Source organism: Rana temporaria, chromosome 11 (genome assembly GCF_905171775.1).
Source record: "Rana temporaria chromosome 11, aRanTem1.1, whole genome shotgun sequence".
Taxonomy (NCBI): Eukaryota; Metazoa; Chordata; class Amphibia; order Anura; family Ranidae; genus Rana; species Rana temporaria.
This window is the reverse complement of record NC_053499.1, coordinates 24,608,847-24,629,350: the sequence shown is the minus strand read 5'-3', so window position 1 is coordinate 24,629,350 and position 20,504 is coordinate 24,608,847. Positions and strand designations below refer to the sequence as shown.

Here is a 20,504-nt window from a genome sequence, read left to right as displayed (position 1 = left end):
ATAGGCACCCAAAAATGTGAACAGCGGGCGCCATGCTAGGCGTTCGCTGTTCACTCATCTGTGTGCTAGCAAAGTGAAGGAATTCACTTTGCTAACACTGAATCCACCTCAGGTTGCCGGGTCTGTTACTGGTCACCTGATTGGCTGAAACGTCAGGCACTGTGATTGGACGCCTGAGAGAGGACGGAAGACATGGAGGACGTGCAGGAGACTGCCGCTGACCCGCTCCGAGACAGGTAAGTTCCGGGCGGCATCTGATGGGGCACACTGGCGGCATCTGGGGCAGAGTAGCGGCAATAGACGGGCAAACTGGCAGCATCTGATGGGGCACAGTAGCGGCAATTGATGGGCACAGTGGCTGCGTTTGAGCGGCACAGTGGCTGCGTTTGATTGGCACAGTAGCTGCAATTGATGTTTTTTGCACGCTAACCCAAAAGAATAAAAGATAGCTGGTGTTGGACTTTAATTCCAATTCAGGATGTTCTGAAGGCCATGACAATTTATGCATTTATGGCCACCCTAAAAGTGTCGCTTTGCTGGGACCTGATTCCTCTCTTGATTCAGTCTGCAGGTGTTAGTGGTGCACGTGAAGCCACGTCTTTCTTCCTCTTTTCCACTAAAGAGGAACTAATTAGCAGGTGTGCAGGATAACCATCACCTCCAGCGACTAGGCGTGCTTATTATTCATCTCTAACAGGGTAATGGCGGAAACAGTTGTTTGCTTTTAACAGGCCAAGTATAGGCCCCCCCCCCCAGTGTGTTTTACTTTTTCTCCATTGTTTTCTTGAAATGTTCTTTGCATTTTCAACGCGGTTTTCAAGAATTTTCAACGCGGTTTTAAACAAAGATCTTGTCCTGGCTTACAACGTGGGCATTCTGTCATGACCTCTGGCACATCACACAGCAGCAGTTCTTTGGGTACAGTTCAGGCCTTAAAGACATCTTAACTGTTCCAACTTTTTAGCTTCCATCTAACAATGGCAGGAAGAGGGAGCTGATCGACCGAGTCTGTTTGTGTCAAATTCCGAGCCAGGGTGCTGAGACATCGCTCCTCCAGAGTGGGCAGACTGCAGCAGCGCAATCCTAGTGCTAGTTCGGTTCCTGGGCTGGTAGAAGAGACCATTGGATACAAGGGGTGCTGGACCTGGGGGAAAAAACAGCATTGGTGAGATGACTACATATGCTATAATGGCAAAAGTTTGGTGGCACCTGACCATCACACCTACACTTTATAGCTAAAGGAAAATGGACACTGCTCAGAAAGATTAAGTTCTGGTGTCTTTAAGTGAACGGTACTGTTAACGGTATAGTATACAAATATATTTTGGACAATTGTGCACTTCCAACCTTGTGCCACGTTTGTTTTAAAAAGTCCTTTCAGTTTCGGCATGACTGTGGCCTTGTGCACAACCCAGGTTCACAAAGAACTCAAGTGGCCTTCCCCCCACTGAATACTTTGAGAGGAACTAGAATGCTGATTGGAAGCCAGATAATCAATTGCTGATCTCAGTATCTCAGATCTTTGGCTGAAAGGGCACAAATGCCCAAAGACAATCGGAAATCTTTTAAAGCCGTTACAGCCAAAAAAGGGGGAGACATCTCCATATTCATGCCCATGTTTTGGAATGGGATCTCCAGCAACAGGTGATACTCAAAAAATTAGACTATCGTGCAAAAGTTCATTTATTTTACTAATGCAACTTAAAAGGTGAAACTAATATATGAGAGAGACTCATTACATGCAAAGCAAGATAGTTCAAGCCGTAATTTGTCGTAATTGTGATGATTATGGCTTACAGCTCATGAAAACCTCAAATCCACAATCTCAGAAAATTAGAATATTACATGCAATCAATAAAACAAGGATTGCACATAGAACAATATCGGACCTCTGAAAAGTAGAAGCATGCATATGTACTCAGTAGTTGGTTTGGGCCCCTCAATGCGGCGTGGCATGGAAGCGAGCAGCCTGTGGCACTGCTGAGGTGTTATGGAAGACCAGAATGCTTCAATCGCGACCTTCAGCTCTTCTGCATTGTTCGTCCCATGTCTCTCATCTTTCTCTTGGCAATGCCCCATAGATTCTCTATGGGGTTCAGGTCAGGCGAGTTTGCTGGCCAATCCCGCACGGTCATTGAACCAGGTTTTGGTGCTTTTGGCAGTGTGGGCAGGTGCCAAGTCCTGCTGGAAAATTAAGTCGGCATCCCCATAAAGCTCGTCTGCGGAAGGAAACATAAAGTGCTCCAAAATCTCCTAGACGGCTGTGGTGACCCCGGACTTAATGAAGCACAGTGGACCAACACCAGCAGATGACATGGCTCCCCAAATCAACACAGACTATGGAAACTTCACACTGGACTTCAAGCATCTTGCAGTGTGGCCTCTCCATTTTTCCTCCATACTCTGGGTCCTTAGTTTCCAAATGAGATGCAAAATTTGCTCTCATCAGAAAAGAGGACTTTAGACCACTGAGCACCAGACCAGGTGTGTTTTTCTTTAGCCCAGGTAAGACGCTTCTGACATTGTTTGTTGATCAGGAGTGGCTTGACAAGAGGAATACGACATTTGAAGCCCATGTCCAGGATCCGTCTGTGTGTGGTGGCTCTTGATGTACTGACTCCAGCCTCAGTCCACTCCTTGTGAAAGTTCCCAACACTTTTGAAGGCCTTTTCCTGACAATCCTCTCCAGGCTGCGGCGATCCCTGCTGCTTGTGCACATTTTTCTTCCACACTTTTCCCTTCCACATAACTTTCTATTAATGTGCTTTGATACAGCACTTTGGGAACATCCAACTTCTTTTGCAATTATCTTTTTGAGGCTTTTCCTCCTTATGGAGACTGTCAATAATGGTTTTCTGCACTGTCAGGTCAGCAGTCTTTACCATGATTGTGATTCCTACTGAACCAGACTGAGAGACCATTTAAAGGCTCAGGAAACCTTTGCAGGTGTTATGGCTTATCTGATTTGAGTGGGACACATTGAGCCTAGAATATTGCACCTTTTCACAACATTCTAATTTTCTGAGATTGTGGATTTGGGGTTTTCATGAGCTGTAAGCCATAATCATCACAATTATGACAAATCACAGCTTGAACTATCTTGCTTTGCATATAATCAGTCTATATCGTATATTAGTTTCACTTTTTTAAGTTGCATTAGTGAAATAAATGAACTTTTGCACAATATTCAAATTTTTCGAGTATCACCTGTAAGTGTTCACAAACCCCTGGTCATTTCATGTGGATATTTTACTATAAGTTTCCATTTGTAGTTTGACATCAAACAGTAAAGTACTGGAAACACATCAAACTCAATAAAATCCAGTTGATTTTGAACATTTTGGTGCCTGTAATGGCCTGTAATGACCTGTGGGTATCTGACTTAACAATCTACAGTGAGAACAAATGTTACCTAGCCCATAAGAAGTATGTACCCACATATGTCCTTATTGCGGAGTCCCGATGAGTGGTACCTAGAGGGGAGCTATAGATGGCCACATTTGTCACCCTATTTAACCCATTCTTTGTCTAAGGCCTCGTACACACGATAGGTTAACCAGAGGACAACGGTCTGATGGATCGTTTTCATCGGTCAAAACCGATCGTGTGTGGGCCCCATAGGTTTTTTAACCATCGGTTAAAAAAAAGCCAACTTGCTTTAAATTTAACCGATGGATTCCTAACCGATAGGTCAAAACCGATCGTTAGTAGGCACGACCATCGGTTAAAAATCCAGGCATGCTCAGAATCAAGTCGACGCATGCTTGGAAGCATTGAACTTCATTTTTTTCAGCACGTCGTTGTGTTTTACGTCACCACGTTCTGACACGATCGGTTATTTAACCGATGGTGTGTGGGCGCGACGGACCATCAGTCAGCTACATCGGTTGACCGATGACAAACTTAATTCAGACCGTTCTCATCGGGTGAACTGATCCTGTGTACGAGGCTTGACTGATGAACTTGCTGCCACATATAGGGAACAAATGGAAGTTGAGTAAAAGTCTAAATTACTTATCCGTATACTTGCTTTGGGCCAACAAAACCATTATTGAAACCATGACCACAGAAAGCTATTATTTTCAGGAGAGGTCGGCAGTAGTAGCTTTCATATTTATTTGAAAACGTAAAAAAAAAAAAAAAAGATAATTTTCCACCCAGGATACAGGAGAATGGCGGCACTTTCATCACCTGCTTATGCTAGTTTATTTACACACTCTGAAATCCGCTAATGATGGTTGGTCACATACTAGTGAGGGTTGGACCATATATGGCTCATCTGTTTGCTCATTTTACAAGCCCTTTATACACCGAATATCTTATAATTTGCAGGTTGTTGATGTACCAAGAACCATATGAAAACAAAGATGGAACGCTGCATATGTAAGTCACTTTTGTTATGTTGATAAATAGTAATACAGAAAAAGCGCTGCTTCTGTGATTTTTTTTTTTTTTTTTTTAACACTGGCCTCAGGCATTTAATTTACACTTTAAAGCATGCTGGGACATTTCTCCAACATAGAGTTCTGTTACTTAGCGGTAATGTGGTTGTATTTCTTGTTGTGCCTGCTTTTCATGTTACCCTACCTTGTATAACCCTGTGAAGGCCACGCCTAGACTCTGTCTGTCCCTGTAAAAAGTCAGCGTCCCTTCCTCCATGTTTAGGTGTACACCAATCACAGTGCCTTCTTCGTAGAACGGTTCTGTGTACTGTTTGCTGATGCCATTGTGCCACACTGTGCCCTTATAGGACAAGCCCCAACTCTCTGAGTCCATTCCTGAAAAAAAATACACATTTTTAAGATCAGATTGGTGTGTAGATGGAGAAACAAAAGGCAAGATTTAGATCTTCACACTCCCCTGTGGTTGGTTTTCTGACAGTAGTATTTATATGGAAAGCCTAGAATAAATAATCGTGAAGCTTGAGCAGATGGTATGAATGGACATGCTGGTGTGTCCTAGAAAAGCAACTGATCTGGAGGGCTGTCCAGGCTTACCGTATTTATCGGCGTATACCGCACACTTTTTTCCCCTTAAAATCAGGGGGAAATCGTGGGTGCGCGATATACGCCGATACCCGCTTCCCGCGCTGTGTTTGACCGCGGCCGACATATGCCGAGCGTAGTACACTCGGGTACACTTGGCCAGGCTCGGCTCCGCTCGCGGTCATGCCCTGTGCCGCCTCCTAGCCTTTATGCGAGAGGAGCCGAGCGTGCCCGAGTGTACTGCACTCGGTATATGTCGGCGGCAGCATTCAAACACAGCGCGGGGATCGGCTCAAAAACAGCGCGGGAGAAGCGGGGAGGACACCACCAGGGCCGCAGACGGACCCCGGACCGGTCAAGGCCACCGATGGACGCCGGGCAAGACACCGACGAGGGGCATTCAAACTGTAAGTATTTTCTTTTTTTTCCCTGAAATTTCCCTTCTAGGTTGGGAGTGCGCGCTATACGCCGGTGCGTGCTTTACCCCGATAAATACGGTAATCCTTTTGAAATAAAATACAGTATTTACTTTTTAGTAGTGCAAAGGGATTGGGAGGTTAGTATTTTAGCCTAGAAGTCAGCAGTGTTCATTTCGTCGACTAAAATAGGACTAAAACAATTGAGATGACTAAAATAGGACTTAAATGCCATTTTAGATAAAAGACTAAAATGGGACCAAAATGCGATTTTAGTCAGAAATTTGACTTCAATATTAATACTGGTCTGGTCTAGTGCATGTTCCTACCTGAATATCATAAATAATAACACTCCAGCACTATATAATGAGTTTGGAAATTGTAGAGAAATGTTAACTAATGCATTACAATTTAATTACACCCATTAGATTTTAGTCGACTAAAACGTAGGACATTTTAGTCGACTAAAATGTACTGTAGATTTAGTCGACTAAATACGACTAAAACAATTGCAGAAGACTAAAATGGGACTAAAACTAAAATGCCATTTTAGTGATAAGGCTAAAACTAAATTGAAATTTCCTGCCAAAATTAACACTGGAAGTTAGAAAACAGATAAAAAAAAATTAAAAGTCCTATGAAATAACTTGCCCAATAAGTTAACATACTGGTAACTCCCAGCATGCAGTGCAGCTCTGCCAGTCCCAACACCAACCATAACAGACAGTCCAGAGGGTGGTTCCAGGAACTCTACCTCCCAGTAATGTTCACCTTGTAGGAAGCCTGTAAGAGGAAATCATTCATGTGAGGGATAACAAAAAGCAAGTCAGAAGTGTTCCTATGGGAACACTAGTTTCCCCCAAGAAATTCCCTTGATTTGCAGGGATTTCCTCTCACTTCCTGTTTGGCTATGGGACAGGAAGGGAAATCTCTGCAATGGGACACAGATGACAAAAATCTGGCAGGGGTTGTAACCCTCCCTTGCTCAAAAAAAATAAAAAATTTTTTTGGGTAATCTATAGTTCTATTTTAACCTCTAGAGATTTTAGTAATGTAACGGAGCTATTTAATATTGCCCATGTAGCTCTATCCTAAATACTGAATGGAGCAGAATATATTGCAGCTTACCAGTCCTTTAAAATACAGTATCTGCATTTTTTTTTTTTTTTTTGCGTTCAAGTTTTTTTTTTTCCCCTTTCTCTTTATCTGATGATTCTGTCAGTAACACACTTGGGGCCAGATTCTCGTAGATTGGAGTAAAACTGTGCGGGCGTAACGTATCTCGTTTACGCTACGCTGCCGCAAGTTTTACGGGCAAGTGCTTGATTCACAAAGCACTTGCCTGTAAAGTTGCGGCGGCGTATCGTAAATTCTCTGGCGCAAGCCCGCCTAATTCAAATGATCCAGGTAGGGGGCGTGGATCATTTAAATTAGGCGCCGTCCCCAAAATTTCCCGACGTGCATTGCGCTAAATGACGTCGCAAGGACGTCATTGGTTTCGACGTTAACGTAAATGGCGTCCAGCGCCATTCACGGACGACTTACGCAAACGACGTACTTTTTTAAAATTTCAACGCGGGAACGACGGCCATACTTAACATTGGTTGCCCCTCATATAGCAGGGGCAACTTTACGCGTCGCAAATGCTACGGAAACGTCGTAAATTCACTGCGTCGTCCGCGCGTACGTTCGGGAATCTTGCGTAAGTAGCTAATTTGCATAGACGAAGGGGAAAACGACATCGGCGACACCTAGCGGCGGGAAAAAAAATTGCATCTAAGATCTTACAGCGTAAGAGCCTTACGCCTGTCAGATCTAATGGATATCTATGCATAACTGATTCTAAGAATCAGTTGCATAGATACGCTGGGCCAGATTAGGACTTACGACGGCGCAAATGGCGTTGTGCCGTCTTAAGCCCTTTGAGAATCTGGCCCTTGGTTTCTAGGATGTCAACACACAACTCACTCTACTGTATCAGAAAAACAGACACTGGGTGAGACCAAAGCCCTCCACCCTTCTCCACAAGATAGTCCGAACAGGGCAACCGATAACAGCACAGGCAGAGAGCACAGGAAGTTATCAGCTCACAGATATAGCAAAATGCTTCCAATGGTAGATCAGGTCAAACAGGAATTTCATACATTATACAATTTTCTTGTACAATCTCCTTTAGATTTACATTAAACTATGTATTGCAAAGGCATGCCTGATTAAATAAAATGTAAAGTGTTGTTTAGGTTTGACCTCATGTTATATGTTTTTTGGTAAATCTAAAGTAAAATTGTACAAATATGATTGCACAATGTATGGTCAGCTTTAGGTTTTTTTACATACCCTTTTTAAGGTTGGCTTGGCTCTACACTTGCACATTTTACGCCAATGCATGTAACATATGGTATTTTGTACATCATATGTCATTCAATTAGAAAAGGCAAGCCATAGATGATATGTTTGTTGTTTTCGTTCAACCAGCGGTCTAAATGAAAACAGATTTAATTCCCCCTATCAAAACACACGCTATTGTATTCTGAGAGTTTCCCACTGTATGAATACAATGATCAGTCTTGCCAGTGGCACTGAATGAGTTAAAAAAAACATCAGACTGGTTGTACAGAAGTTGACTGAGAGGTGGGGGGATTCTTCCAACTGACCACCAATGGAGGTGGGGGGATTCTTCCAACTGACCACCAATGGAGGTGGGGGGATTCTTCCAACTGACCACCAATGGGGGTGGGGGGGAATTCTTCCAACTGACCACCAATGGGGGTGGGGGGGAATTCTTCCAACTGACCATCAATAGAGGTGGGGGGGGGGTCTTCCAGCTGGCCACCAATGGAGGTGGTGGATGGGTTCTGCCAACTGACCACTAGCTATATGGGAGGTGTTTTTCCCACTGACTCAATAAAAAAGGGGGTATTCTTGAATTGTTCCAATGTAAAGGGGGGTATTCTTTAAAGTGGAAGTAAACCCTCCTATCGTTTTCAGCCAAGGAAGCGGCCATCTTGACCTCTGTTTAATCTGTAACTGCCATAATGCTGTACATGTGACCCGTTATGAAACCAGCCATTGGATGGTTTGACAGTTTGGTTGAGAGCACAAGCAAAATGTGACAGCTAGCATTTCCGGCATGCCGGGAATGTTAACTGTTTTTTGTAACTATCAAATTGAAGGGTTTACTTCCACTTTAAATTGCCCACCAATGTAAAGGGGGATATTCTTGCACTGTTCCTTGAAAACTTATCCATACCCCCCTAAAATGTTCCACATTTTGTTATGTTACAACCAAAAACGTAAATGTATTTTATGTGATAGACCAACACAAAATGGTACATAATTGTGAAGTGAAAGGAAAATGATAAATGTTTTTATTTTTACTTTTTTACAAAAAAGTGTGGTGTATATTTTTATTCAGCCCCATTTTACTCTGATACCCCTAACTAATATCTAGGGGAACCAATTGCCTTCAAAAGTCACCTAATTAGTAAATAGAGTCCCCCTGTGTGTAATTTAATCTTGGTATAAATACAGCGGTACTGTTAAGCCCTGAGAGTTTTTTGGGGAACAAATGGCATCATAAAGACCACGGAACACCCCTGACGGGTCAGGGATAAAGTTGTGGAGAAGTTTAAAGCAGGGTTAGGTTATAAAAAAAAATATCCCAAGCTTTGAACATCTCAAATTGCTGGGTCTGTATCCCATTAAACGTGATTTTTTTATTGGGAGTATCTCGCCAAAAAATTATTTTTTTTCTGCAGGGGATGCTGAAATCTAATTTGTATCTTAGTGCAGATTTCTGGGAAAAATCAGTGAGCCAATGGCACAAGCAGGAAATTACAATTTTTTTTGGGGGGGGGGGCGTTCAGTACACATTCTGTAAACCTCCAGGTTGCCATATTTCTGTCATGGATATGCAATAGCCTGGCAGCTTACCTGTGTTTTCCATCTGTTCATTAGAGGCCTGACCCTGTTCTGGTTCCCTTTTTATCACTTCCTCTTCCTGTATGGCCCCACCCAGGCCATCCCAGGAAGTCTATATTAACTGTTGCACTACAGGTCTGCAGTGCTGTTCAACAGTGTCATTTGCTAAGTTCCTGTCTGCAAGTGTCTTCTTCTGTTTGCCCGTGCCCCTGACCATTTGCCTGTCCTCGGTTGCCCTTGTCTGCCTGTTGCCCTGACCTCGGCTTACCCATCACCACCGTTTGTCCTGCTGGCTGCTTCCCTCTCTCCCTGCGGAGTGAGACCTAGGGGATCTCGGGGGTAGTGACCTGGATCCAGTTGCGGCCAAGGCAATCCTCACCACTAGAGGCTCTGGTGAACACAAAGCTGGGTCTTAGACTCCGCGCCCTGGGTGATCTTGGGTTCACGCTTCCTCTCTGTAGCAGCAGTCGGCTATAAGGTTCACTACCCTGTGGTGCATCCCTGACCCCAACGGGGTGCACTTGTCACTTGGCCACGGGTGACCTGACAATTTCATTATTAAGAAATTACAGAGCTGCAGATTAAGAAAGGAAAGGTAATTTTTAATAACATTTAATTACAAAATGACTTGTGTCGCAATTGTACATGCTATATTATTATTATTTTGCTATTTTTTTTCCCCCCACAAAAGTGGAGTTACTCTTTTTAATGTGGGTTAAAAATCTTGGGCCCAATCCTCAAAAGAGATACGACGGAGTAACTGCTGTTACTCCGTCGTATCCCTGGTCCTAACTATGGAACTGATCCACAGAATCAGTTTCCCATAGTTAGGACGAAGATCCGACATGTGTAATTGAATTACACTGTCGGATCTTAGGATGCAGTACCTCATCCGCCGCTGGGGGCATTTTGCGTCAAAATGCCGCCTCGGGTATGCAAATTAGGACTTACGGAGATCCACAAAGCTTTTCAGCTTCGTTTTTTCTCCGTAAGTTTTATTTTGCAAACGCAAAATTAGGGCTGCTTTTACAAGGTGTAAACTGTTTACACCTTGTAAAAACAGACCTTTCTTGCTAGCGACGCAATTTTTTTTTAATTTAAAAATTTTTTTTGGGCGCCGTATCTTTTTTTTTTTTTACCCGACGCAACTTTATTGTCCCATCGCAATCCACAAAGCCCGACGTAACGTAATTTCACGTTATGCACGTCGGAAAAATGACGTCACGAGCATGCGCAGTACGGCCGGCGCGGGAGCGCGCCTCATTTAAATGGGAATCGCCCCCTGGAGAAGAGGAACGCCTTGCGCCGGCCGGATTTAAGTTACACCGCTCAAAATTTCTAGGTAAGTGCTTTGTGGATCGGGCACTTAGGTAGAAATTTTGCGGCGGTGTAACTTAAATAGGAAAAATTACGTTGCGCCGCTTCTTTGTGGATTACCCCCCTTAATCCTATGGATGGCTAATCTCTAGATTAAAGAGTTGAGGGATAAAAGTTTGGAAGGCCAAATAGTGGTGGAGAAAGCATTTTAATTTTTAATAATAAAAGGTATGTTTTGGTAATTCTGAATGGGTGGCACACAAAAGCTTTTAACAACCGCAGAAGCAGAGAGGTGACTGAGGCTATAAAAATAAATCTTGATTAAAAATGCATCTGGTGGGACTAAAGAGCTGTGTATATTGCAGTGTAGATACATTTAGATTAATTAGAGTTCCTAACTGGAGGTCTGATGGATCCTCTGCCCGGGACTTGTACCTCCAGACGTGCCCCTTACCTGTGTCCCCCCGTACTCCGGCGGTGCCACTGCTCTCCAGAACGGGGTCAGTGTGGAAGTAAACTTCTCGATGGCACTCGGACAGTTCTGCCAATGAAGTCTGCCCATTCATTTCCCACAGCCAAGTCTCCTTCACGTATCCATGGGGCATGGGCGGCTTGAGGGTAAACAGACTGGAATCACAAAAAGAGAGAAGAAAACTGACAAGTCGCAAGGATACAATCTGTACAGTCTTCTTTACATCTACCAACAACTGTGCAGTGCAAGGGCATGTTTGCTACAAATTTAATGGATTTTTTGGGTTTTATTTCATATTACTCAAAAAAAAAAAAAAATGGTACAATCAGGTTGTGTAGTGTATGGGCAGTTTTAGCCCGGGAGGGAAATAATGTATTTTTATATTCATTTTGCTTACTGACACACCAGCAAACCCAGTTTAGGTAAAAGCTGATAAAACCACCAGGATATTTTAGGAAAAAATTAAAAATAATTATTTTATTTATATATAATTTTATTTCCTAAAATATCCTGGTGGTTTTATCTAAACTGGGTTTGCCGGTGTGTCAGTAACCAAAATAAATAAAATACATATATGTGTATGTATATTTTATTCATATATAATATATACAGTGAAACTCTGGATTGCGAGCATAATTCGTTCCGGGAACATGCTTGTAATCCAAAACACTTGTATATCAAAGCGAATTTCCCCATAAAAAATTATGGAAACTCAAATGATTCGTTCCACAACCATTTATTCATAGGTCCTTCAGTTTATAGTCCATATAAAAAATATTATAGCAACGTGATAGGTTGTGTAACCATAAAATGTCCATCCACCAATAGAAGCTTCCACAAGGGAATTAGAAGCAAAATCCAGCAGGAGCTCCAGAGTATAAAAGAGAAGAGAGGCGCCTCTAAGTGTAGCAATATGTTGCTAAATGTTGTACCTTCATTAATTGTAACCATATTGCTACACTTAGAGGCGCCTCTCTTCTCTTTTATACTCAGTTGTGACATGACGCTACTCTTATATCAAGACATCGCTTGTATATCAAGGCAAAATTTATTCAATTTAGCTTGTCTTGCAAACGCTCTCAAACCAAATTACTCTCAAACCAAGGTTTTACTGTGATATAAGTGTGTGTGTGTGTGTGTGTGTGTGTGTGTGTGTGTGTATACATACATACATACATACACACACACACACACACACACACACACACACACACACACACACACACACACACACACTCTGTAAGGGGTTAGCTCGGTAGCGGGGTGTGTGACCCCTTGGATGGGTTCACTACACACTGAATTTATACAGACAGGCAGTCGAAGACGGTTGAAAACAACGATTTTGGTTTATTCTTCCATATTGCTGGAAACAAGTGCAAGCATCCAAACAGCATAAACAAAATCAAACATAAAATAAACCCTGGCCACTTGGGGCGTCTACCTTCACCACACAGGAACCTATCTAGGGAGTCTGGCACAGCCTAGTGCTGGGCAGACACTGCTGGTCATACAGCAGAAAAACCAAAGTATTTTTGATTTTTATCACACAGAAAAATCAATTGCACCTCACCTCTTCAGAAGTATGTCAGCTCACAGCAGTCCTTCACTCAGAAAGCCTCAAGGTGCAGCAATCAGTGGTAATCCTCTGGATTACTTATAGAGGCCTTAATTGCCTCATTCTGAACAGCTGAAGTTTTCCAACGCCCTTAAACCTTTTCTGGCTACTTCTGCAGCCGACGCCTAATAACAATTGGTGTATTGTCTAAACAAGGCAGAAATGTATCTCCCATCTGTGACAACACCCACAGATTTACCTGACTTCCTGTCACAATACATATACATACACACACACACAATCAGACAACCTGCAGAAAAATACACAAGGTTAGAAATTACATACTTAATATAACCGTTTTGAATGCAATTAGTTAACCTGTGTTTGGCGAAATATGCCATATCTGGCTCCTTTCTGAAAATGCAAGTTGCCTGGTTATCATGCCCATCATCTGAATTAGTGACTAGGCACTATAAGGAGAGAATGCCAAAGTCGGTCTGAACTGGAAGTGGTAAAATGCTGGCATCTGCACATATAAGGTTTTTCATAGAAGAGCTGAATTCCTGAGAAGAAGCTGATGAAAGAATTGAGTAAGACATCGGGTCATGTGACATGCCTTAAGAGTTGATAACACAGAGGAGGGAGAGGAAACCACAACACAGACAGGCAGATCAGCATATGTTCAGCATAGTCCACTTCTGAGCGGCCATCAGGGTGTGATTGGAGTCCTAAGGGCCATCTATTGTGGAAATATTAGTATAGATAGAAGAGATGGTTTACATAGTGACTGAGCAGAAATAGAGATTTAGCTGCCCTAGTAACACAATAACTGGAGTTAAAGCGGAGGTCCACACAAAAAGTGAACCTCTGCTTTTCGGAACCCTCCTCCCCTCCGGTGTCACATTTGGCACCTTCCACTTCCGGGAATAGACTCCCGCGGGAGTCACTCCCCTGAACCCCCCCCCCCCCAGCTGTCTTCTGGGAAACACACTGGTCCCAGGAGACATCCGAGACCAGTAAGGACGCGCCGCAGGGAACCGGGCAGTGAAGCTGCAACGCTTCACTTCCTGATTCCCTCACCGAGGATGGCGGCGGGGCAGCCGAGAGTTGAGCTATTGCTCGGCTTTGGCTGCCGACATCGCGGGCGCCCTGGACAGGCAAGTGTCCATTTATTAAAAGTCGGCAGCTGCAGTATTTTTTTTTTTTTTAGGTGGACCTCCTCTTTAATGTGTATATATTAAATGTTTTGACCTATGGAAGTGGCTCGTGCACATTTATCCATACAAGTTAACAGCCAGTTATAGTTAAGATCTATGGGCCAGATTCACAGTGGAGATACGACGGCGTATCTCCTGATACGCCGTCGTATCTCTGTTTCTATCTATGCGACTGATTCATAGAATCAGTTACGCATAGATAGCCATAAGATCCAACAGGTGTAATTGTTTTACACTGTCGGATCTTAAGATGCAATACCGCGGCCGCCGCTGGGGGGAGTTTGCGTCGTAAACCAGCGTCGGGTATGCAAATTAGGAGTTACGGCGATTCCCGACGGTTTTTCGCATTCGCTACGTCGCCGCTAGTCTACTTTCCCGTCGCAAAGTTAGTTTTTTTTTGGTGCCTTAACTTTACACAGCAATCGTATTGCTGTATAAAGTATGGCCGTCGTTCCCGCGTCGAAATTTAAAAAATAACGTCGTTTGCGTAAGCCGTCCGTGAATACGGAATTACGCTACGTGCGTCGCCGTTCGAAAAAATGACGTCACGGCGCGCAATGCACGGCGGGAGTTCGGAAACGGAGCATGCGCGGTAGGTCCGGCGCGGGAGCGCGCCTAATTTAAATGGCACACGCCCATTTCAATCGCCTAATTTAAATGGCACACGCCCATTTAAATTGGCCCGCCTTGCGCCGGAGGCTGCAGGCGTAGGTTTTCATCGCAAGTGCTTGGTGAATCCAGGCACTTGCGATGAAAAATTGCTACGATACGTTGCGCCGCTGCTGCCCTACGTGAATCTGGCCCTATATAACTATGACTTTGTATTGTAATTACAGGGAAAACTAGAGAGCGCGTCCAATGCTATTTGTTTCTTTTGGATAGAACCGGAAGGGTTAGAACCTCTGTCAGGTTTTAAATGGCCCCTTTCTAAATTATTATGTAGGGGTGGTGGTAGACGTGAAATGATTATACTTCCACAGAGGCACCGTCCCTAGAAGGTATATAATATAAATTCAAAGTAAGGGAGGGTGGGACTTTAAATGCGCCTTAATGGAGTATAAATAATGGGATATAACACAGTTTTAAAAGAATATGAAAAAACTGTATTTGCCATCCATGGATGGAAATGTTAAAATCCGTTACAATCTGAGAAAAATTCTATAGTCTACTGTTTCCTGGGTCCAGGGTGTGCAGGTCCTGGTGTGAGATATCAGAAGTGTTACCTACGCGTTTCGTGTCCCCTTTCTAGATGTTTTAATTTCCTGTACCAAGTGGCACCAGTAATGAAAAGAAGTGAAGCACACCCCTAAGTGAAAATGTCCAAATTGTCCAATAAGCCATTTTCCCTCCCCGGTGTCATGTGACTCGTTAAGGCCAGTACACACGATACAAAAATCGGATGGAAAAATTTGTTCGATGAGCTGTCGGCCGATTTTCAGATTGTTAGTATTGTGTTTTTCAACAGTCGGTTTTAGCTTTTTTTTTTTGTCAGACAAAAGCTGCATGTGCAGACTATAACATTTTTGTTGGATGTTTAATTTAACGTCCGATTTTAGTTTCATAAGTACAGTTTTCATATGGAAAAAAATCAAAAGAGCAAGACTACGCATGCTCAGAAACAAAAGAATACATACAAAACTATTCAACACATTACAGTGGAACCTTGGATTACGAGCATAATCCATTCCAGGAGAATGCTTGTAATCCAAAGCACTCGCATATCAAAGCGAGTTTCCCCATAGAAGTCAATGGAAACAATGATAATTTGTTCTGCATTGACTTCTATGGCTATGCTGCATGTGGCCAGTGGTGGGGGGGGCGCCGGAGAGCCTCGGAAATACTCTGGGACAGCTTGACTGATCTCGGAAACCCTCGGAAAGGTTGGGAAACACTCGGGAACTGAGTATTTCCAAGTGATTACAAGTATTTCCGAACATCTCAGAATGGCTTAGAACCGCTCCGGTTGTCACCGGTGCCCCTGCACCTCTGTATGAGCAGACAGTTACTGAAATGCAGGCAGTGTCTGTGACTCGTCGGCACCCTCGTAGTTCATTGAGAGCTACAAGCTGTCTGCTGTGGTGGGAAATGAGACTTGTAGTTCATTCATTTTCAGATCCCTGTGAATAAATGGAGCTCTGCACAGCCTTGCAGTTTAAAATGTGACAGGTTTAGGGAGAGGATCCATCTTGCCTGCTTGTGTGTGTGTGTGTGTGTGTGTGTGTGTGTGTGTGTGTGTGTGTGTGTGTGTGTGTGTGTGTGTGTGTCTCTGTTGTGGTGTGTGGAGGAAATCCAGGGATGGAGAGGATACTAAGCATGCATGCTACTTGTTACACCCTAAATACAGGTGTAACATGTTTAGAAAGTGAACTTCTCCTTTAAGACAATATAATGACCTGCATAGTGTTACATTGCCTTACTTGGCTCAGCTTGCACAGACAATATGACATATATAGAGTGTTATATTATATTACCTGGGCTCGGTGTGCACAGACAGAATACATACATGACATACATAGAGTGTTATATTGTATTGCCTGGGCTCAGCGTGCGCAGACAATATAATGCCATACATCCAATGTTATATATTGTATTGCCTGGGCTCAGCGTGTGTAGATAATATAATGACATACATCCAATGTTATATTGTCTTACCTGGGCTCAGCGTCCACAGACAATATAATGCCATACATCCAATGTTATATTGTATTGCCTGGGCTCAGCGTGTGTAGATAATATAATGACATACATCCAATGTTATATTGTATTGCCTGGGCTCAGCGTGCGTAGATAATATAATGACATACATCCAATGTTATATTGTCTTACCTGGGCTCAGCGTGCGCAGACAATATAATGACATACATCCAATGTTATATTGTATTGCCTGGGCTCAGCGTGCGTAGATAATATAATGACATACATCCAATGTTATATTGTATTGCCTGGGCTCAGCGTGCGTAGACAATATAATGCCATACATCCAATGTTATATTGTATTGCCAGGGCTCAGCGTGCGTAGACAATATAATGCCATACATCCAATGTTATATTGTATTGCCTGGGCTCAGCGTGTGTAGATAATATAATGACATACATCCAATGTTATATTGTATTGCCTGGGCTCAGCGTGCGTAGACAATATAATGCCATACATCCAATGTTATATTGTATTGCCTGGGCTCAGCGTGTGTAGACAATATAATGACATACATCCAATGTTATATATTGTATTGCCTGGGCTCAGCGTGCGCAGACAATATAATGACATACATCCAATGTTATATATTGTATTGCCTGGGCTCAGCGTGCGTAGACAATATAATGACATATATCCAATGTTATATTGTCTTACCTGGGCTCGGTGTGTTGTCCTTGTTTAGTCTTCATGATTACTCTGCTTCGAGTTGCTTCTCCTGTGTTGTTATCGAAACTTGCGCCTATCATTGGCGAAGGCGTTCATGTTTGCACCAATAGGACAGCAGAACTGATCCAGCCCCTCAGAGAAAACACTCTGATAGGCTACAAAGTAGCCCAGCTGTAAACTAACAGACAGTGCCCTCCCTCGGGCATTGTCCCATTAACCCTAACCTAGTGATCTTATTCTCTGCAATCATATACTCAGCAACACTGCTGACAACATTCACTCTTCACTGAGTCACTGTGACTCCAGAGCAGATTCCCCCCTCCCTGGGTCACACTTGTTGATGTGCGGGGAGTGTAGTGAAAAGACCTGCTGATCTCTCCACATTCTTCTCCATATTTGGAAAGACCTAAAACAAAACTGGTTGGGCTGGCTTTTCTGCCCTTTAGGGTCATGTAGCAAATATTTGCTCTAAAGATGTTGAAGAAGAATTTCTAGAAGAAACAGCTGACACTGAATTATACTGACGTGTGATCTGATTGTCAGTGATAAAATAATGAAGACTTGTTTGATAAAGAATGTATGGAGGAAAGGGTTCCACTACGCAATGCTACAGTATATAGAGAGAGTACAGTCAAACATTTATAACCCAGTGAAAAAAAGGAGATTGCACCCTCTAAACCTCATGTACACATAACCTAGCTTGACTGCTGGCCGTGGGAAAATGCAAAACGTGAAAAAATCGCACCGCGATTTGCGTCCGGTGGTGAAAATGTTTCTATCGTGAATGCAGTTATTTTGCGTTCAGGAGAGGGTGGTTGAGGAAGGTTGAACCTCCCCTAACCACAGAAGCTTCAAACTTCTGGTAAAAGGCTATGGGCCAGATCCACGTACATCGGCGCATCTCTCCGCCCGGCGCAGGGTATCTAAGATACACTACGCCGCCGTAACTTCTTTATTTTTTTTGAATCCTCAAAGAATTTGCGCCGTAAGTTACGGTGGCGTAGTGTATCTTTGGCGGCGTAATGGCGTGGCATTCAAATCTCTGTGATGGGGGCGTGTTTTATGTAAATACGTTGTGACCCGACGTAAACAATGTTTGTTTTTTTTTAACTGCACATGCGCCGTCCGTGGGGGTATCCCAGTGCGCATGCTCGAAATTAACCCGGAACAAGCCAATGCTCACGACGGTGACGTCATTCTACGCAAATCCCTATTCGCGAACGACTTACGCAAAAGACGTAAAAAATGAAAAATGCAAGGGCGGGAACGACGGCCATACTTAAGATTGAGTACGCCACCATATAGCAGGTTTAACTATAAGCCGGAAAAAGCCGAACAGAAACGACGTAAAAAAATGCGCTGGCCGGAGGTACGTTCGTGGATCGCCGTAACTAGCTAATTTGCATACTTGACGCGGAATTCAACTGAAACGCCACCTAGCGGCCGCCGAAAAATTGCATCTTAGATCCGACGGCGTACTAAGACGTACGCCTGTCGAATCGATCCCAGATGCCAACGTATCTTGTTTTGTACATACAAAACAAAGATACGACGCGCAAAATTTGAAATTACGCGGTGTATCGAGAGATACGCCGGCGTAATTCTTTTGTGGATCTGCCCCTATGTGTGCATGGACACACAGGCTTTTATGGAGTTGAGTTTAGGAGCTTTGGCAAAAAAAACACCAAAAGCTTCTAAACTTAAAGCGGGAGTTCACCCATTTAAAAAAAAAAAAAAAATCTCCCCTTAGCTTCCTGCTCGTTCGGTCTAGGGGAATCGGCTATTTATATTAAAATAGGTGCAGTACTTACCCGTTTTCGAGCTGCATCTTCTTCCGTCGCTTCCGGGTATGGGTCTTCGGGAGCCGGCGTTCCTTCTTGAGTGACAGCCTTCCGAGAGGCTTCCGACGGTCGCATCCATCGCGTCACTCGTAGCCGAAAGAAGCCGAACGTCGGTGCGGCTCTATACTGCGCCTGCGCACCGACGTTCGGCTTCTTTCGAAAAATCGTGACGCGATGGATGCGACCGTCGGAAGCCTCTCGGAAACCTGTCAATCAAGAAGGACCGCCCATTCCCGAAGCCCATACCCGGAAGCGACGGAGAGGATGCGTCTCGTAAACGGGTAAGTACTGCACATATTTTTAAATAAATTGCCGATTCCCCTAGTAATAACGAGCAGGAAGCGAAGGGGGAAAAGTGCCCTCTAAGGGTGAACCCCCGCTTTAAGTTGCTGTAGTGTACATGAGCTCTTAGATTAGCATCCAGATTTGCCAGAACACCATTAATCTTCAAGTAACGTCATAACGCTCTTATTCAAAAAGATTACATCACAGTGGCAAAGTAAAATGTTACAGGGCTGTGTGGGACCCCCTTGTCAGTCACACGCCTGGCAAAGATGTCCGCTGATCTCTGATGTTACCATTTTCTATCTGGTTGTTGTTGCAGCATCTGTTTATATCTCCGCCTATTCCAAGAAGGTGTGCGATGGGATCTAATCTTCGTGGCTTCCCCCAACGGCTTGAAGAAACCCCACTTAGATGGGGGGAGGGGGGGTTGGAGGGCCTGCTTAAAATGTAATGATTTGCTTGCAGTGAAGTGGAGGGATACAAGGATGAACTGGATCCTTCCTTAGATTCCAGGAAGAGATCATCACAGCCCTTCTGTTTCCAGACGGTGCTGTGCCCCAACTTCCCAATGCTAATGCAGTAAGCCGGCTGCATGAGAGGCATTTTCCGGATGTCCTTCCTGGTACCCCTACCCAACAAGCACCCCAAAGAAGATGTTATGTTTGTAGGAAATGCACACTGCACAGTCCTAGGGCACACTTACACAGGGTCTCCAAAGATGCCATCGCATTTTGAGAGACCTAAACCTGGAACCTTTACAGTTACAAATGAAAGTGTAAAAAAAAAAAGTCATAAATAAAAGTGAGAAAATAAATATATATAAAATAAAAAAGCCAAAAATAGTTGCCATTTTCTTGTTCTTCTCTCTCTATTGTTCTGCTCTGTTTTATTGTATTTTATGCTTAACTGCAATGTTTTGTTACTATGTTTCATCATGTTTGCTTTGCAGGTATGTCATTTTTTTATAGTTTACTGTTTACTGTGTTTTATTGTTGACCATTATTTTCTTTGCAGGTACGCCATTCAGCTGCAGCATGGATTGAGGGTAGTAATTCTAGCTGTAGACCTCCTCTATAAATCTAAAGTGGTATCCTGTAAAGGCTTTTAAAAACGTATGTAGTTTGTCGCCGC

General features: G+C 43.5%; 1 protein-coding gene across 2 annotated transcripts; it reads right to left on the bottom strand.

Annotated features, from left to right (window-relative positions):
• Positions 1-444: 444 nt before the first annotated feature.
• Positions 445-17,542, bottom strand: LOC120917133 (SPRY domain-containing SOCS box protein 3-like). Of its 2 annotated transcripts, XM_040328205.1 has the most exons (6): positions 17,236-17,542; positions 13,045-13,240; positions 11,094-11,266; positions 6,053-6,184; positions 4,588-4,778; positions 445-1,144 (listed from the first exon to the last, which is right to left on the bottom strand). In XM_040328205.1, exons 2-6 carry the CDS (start codon positions 13,065-13,067, stop codon positions 944-946), a joined length of 720 nt encoding a protein of 239 aa, XP_040184139.1. In that variant the 5' UTR covers positions 13,068-13,240; positions 17,236-17,542; the 3' UTR covers positions 445-943. The 2 variants fall into 2 exon arrangements, with proteins under 2 accessions (XP_040184139.1, XP_040184138.1); XM_040328204.1 differs by lacking the exon at positions 13,045-13,240.
• Positions 17,543-20,504: the final 2,962 nt, after the last annotated feature.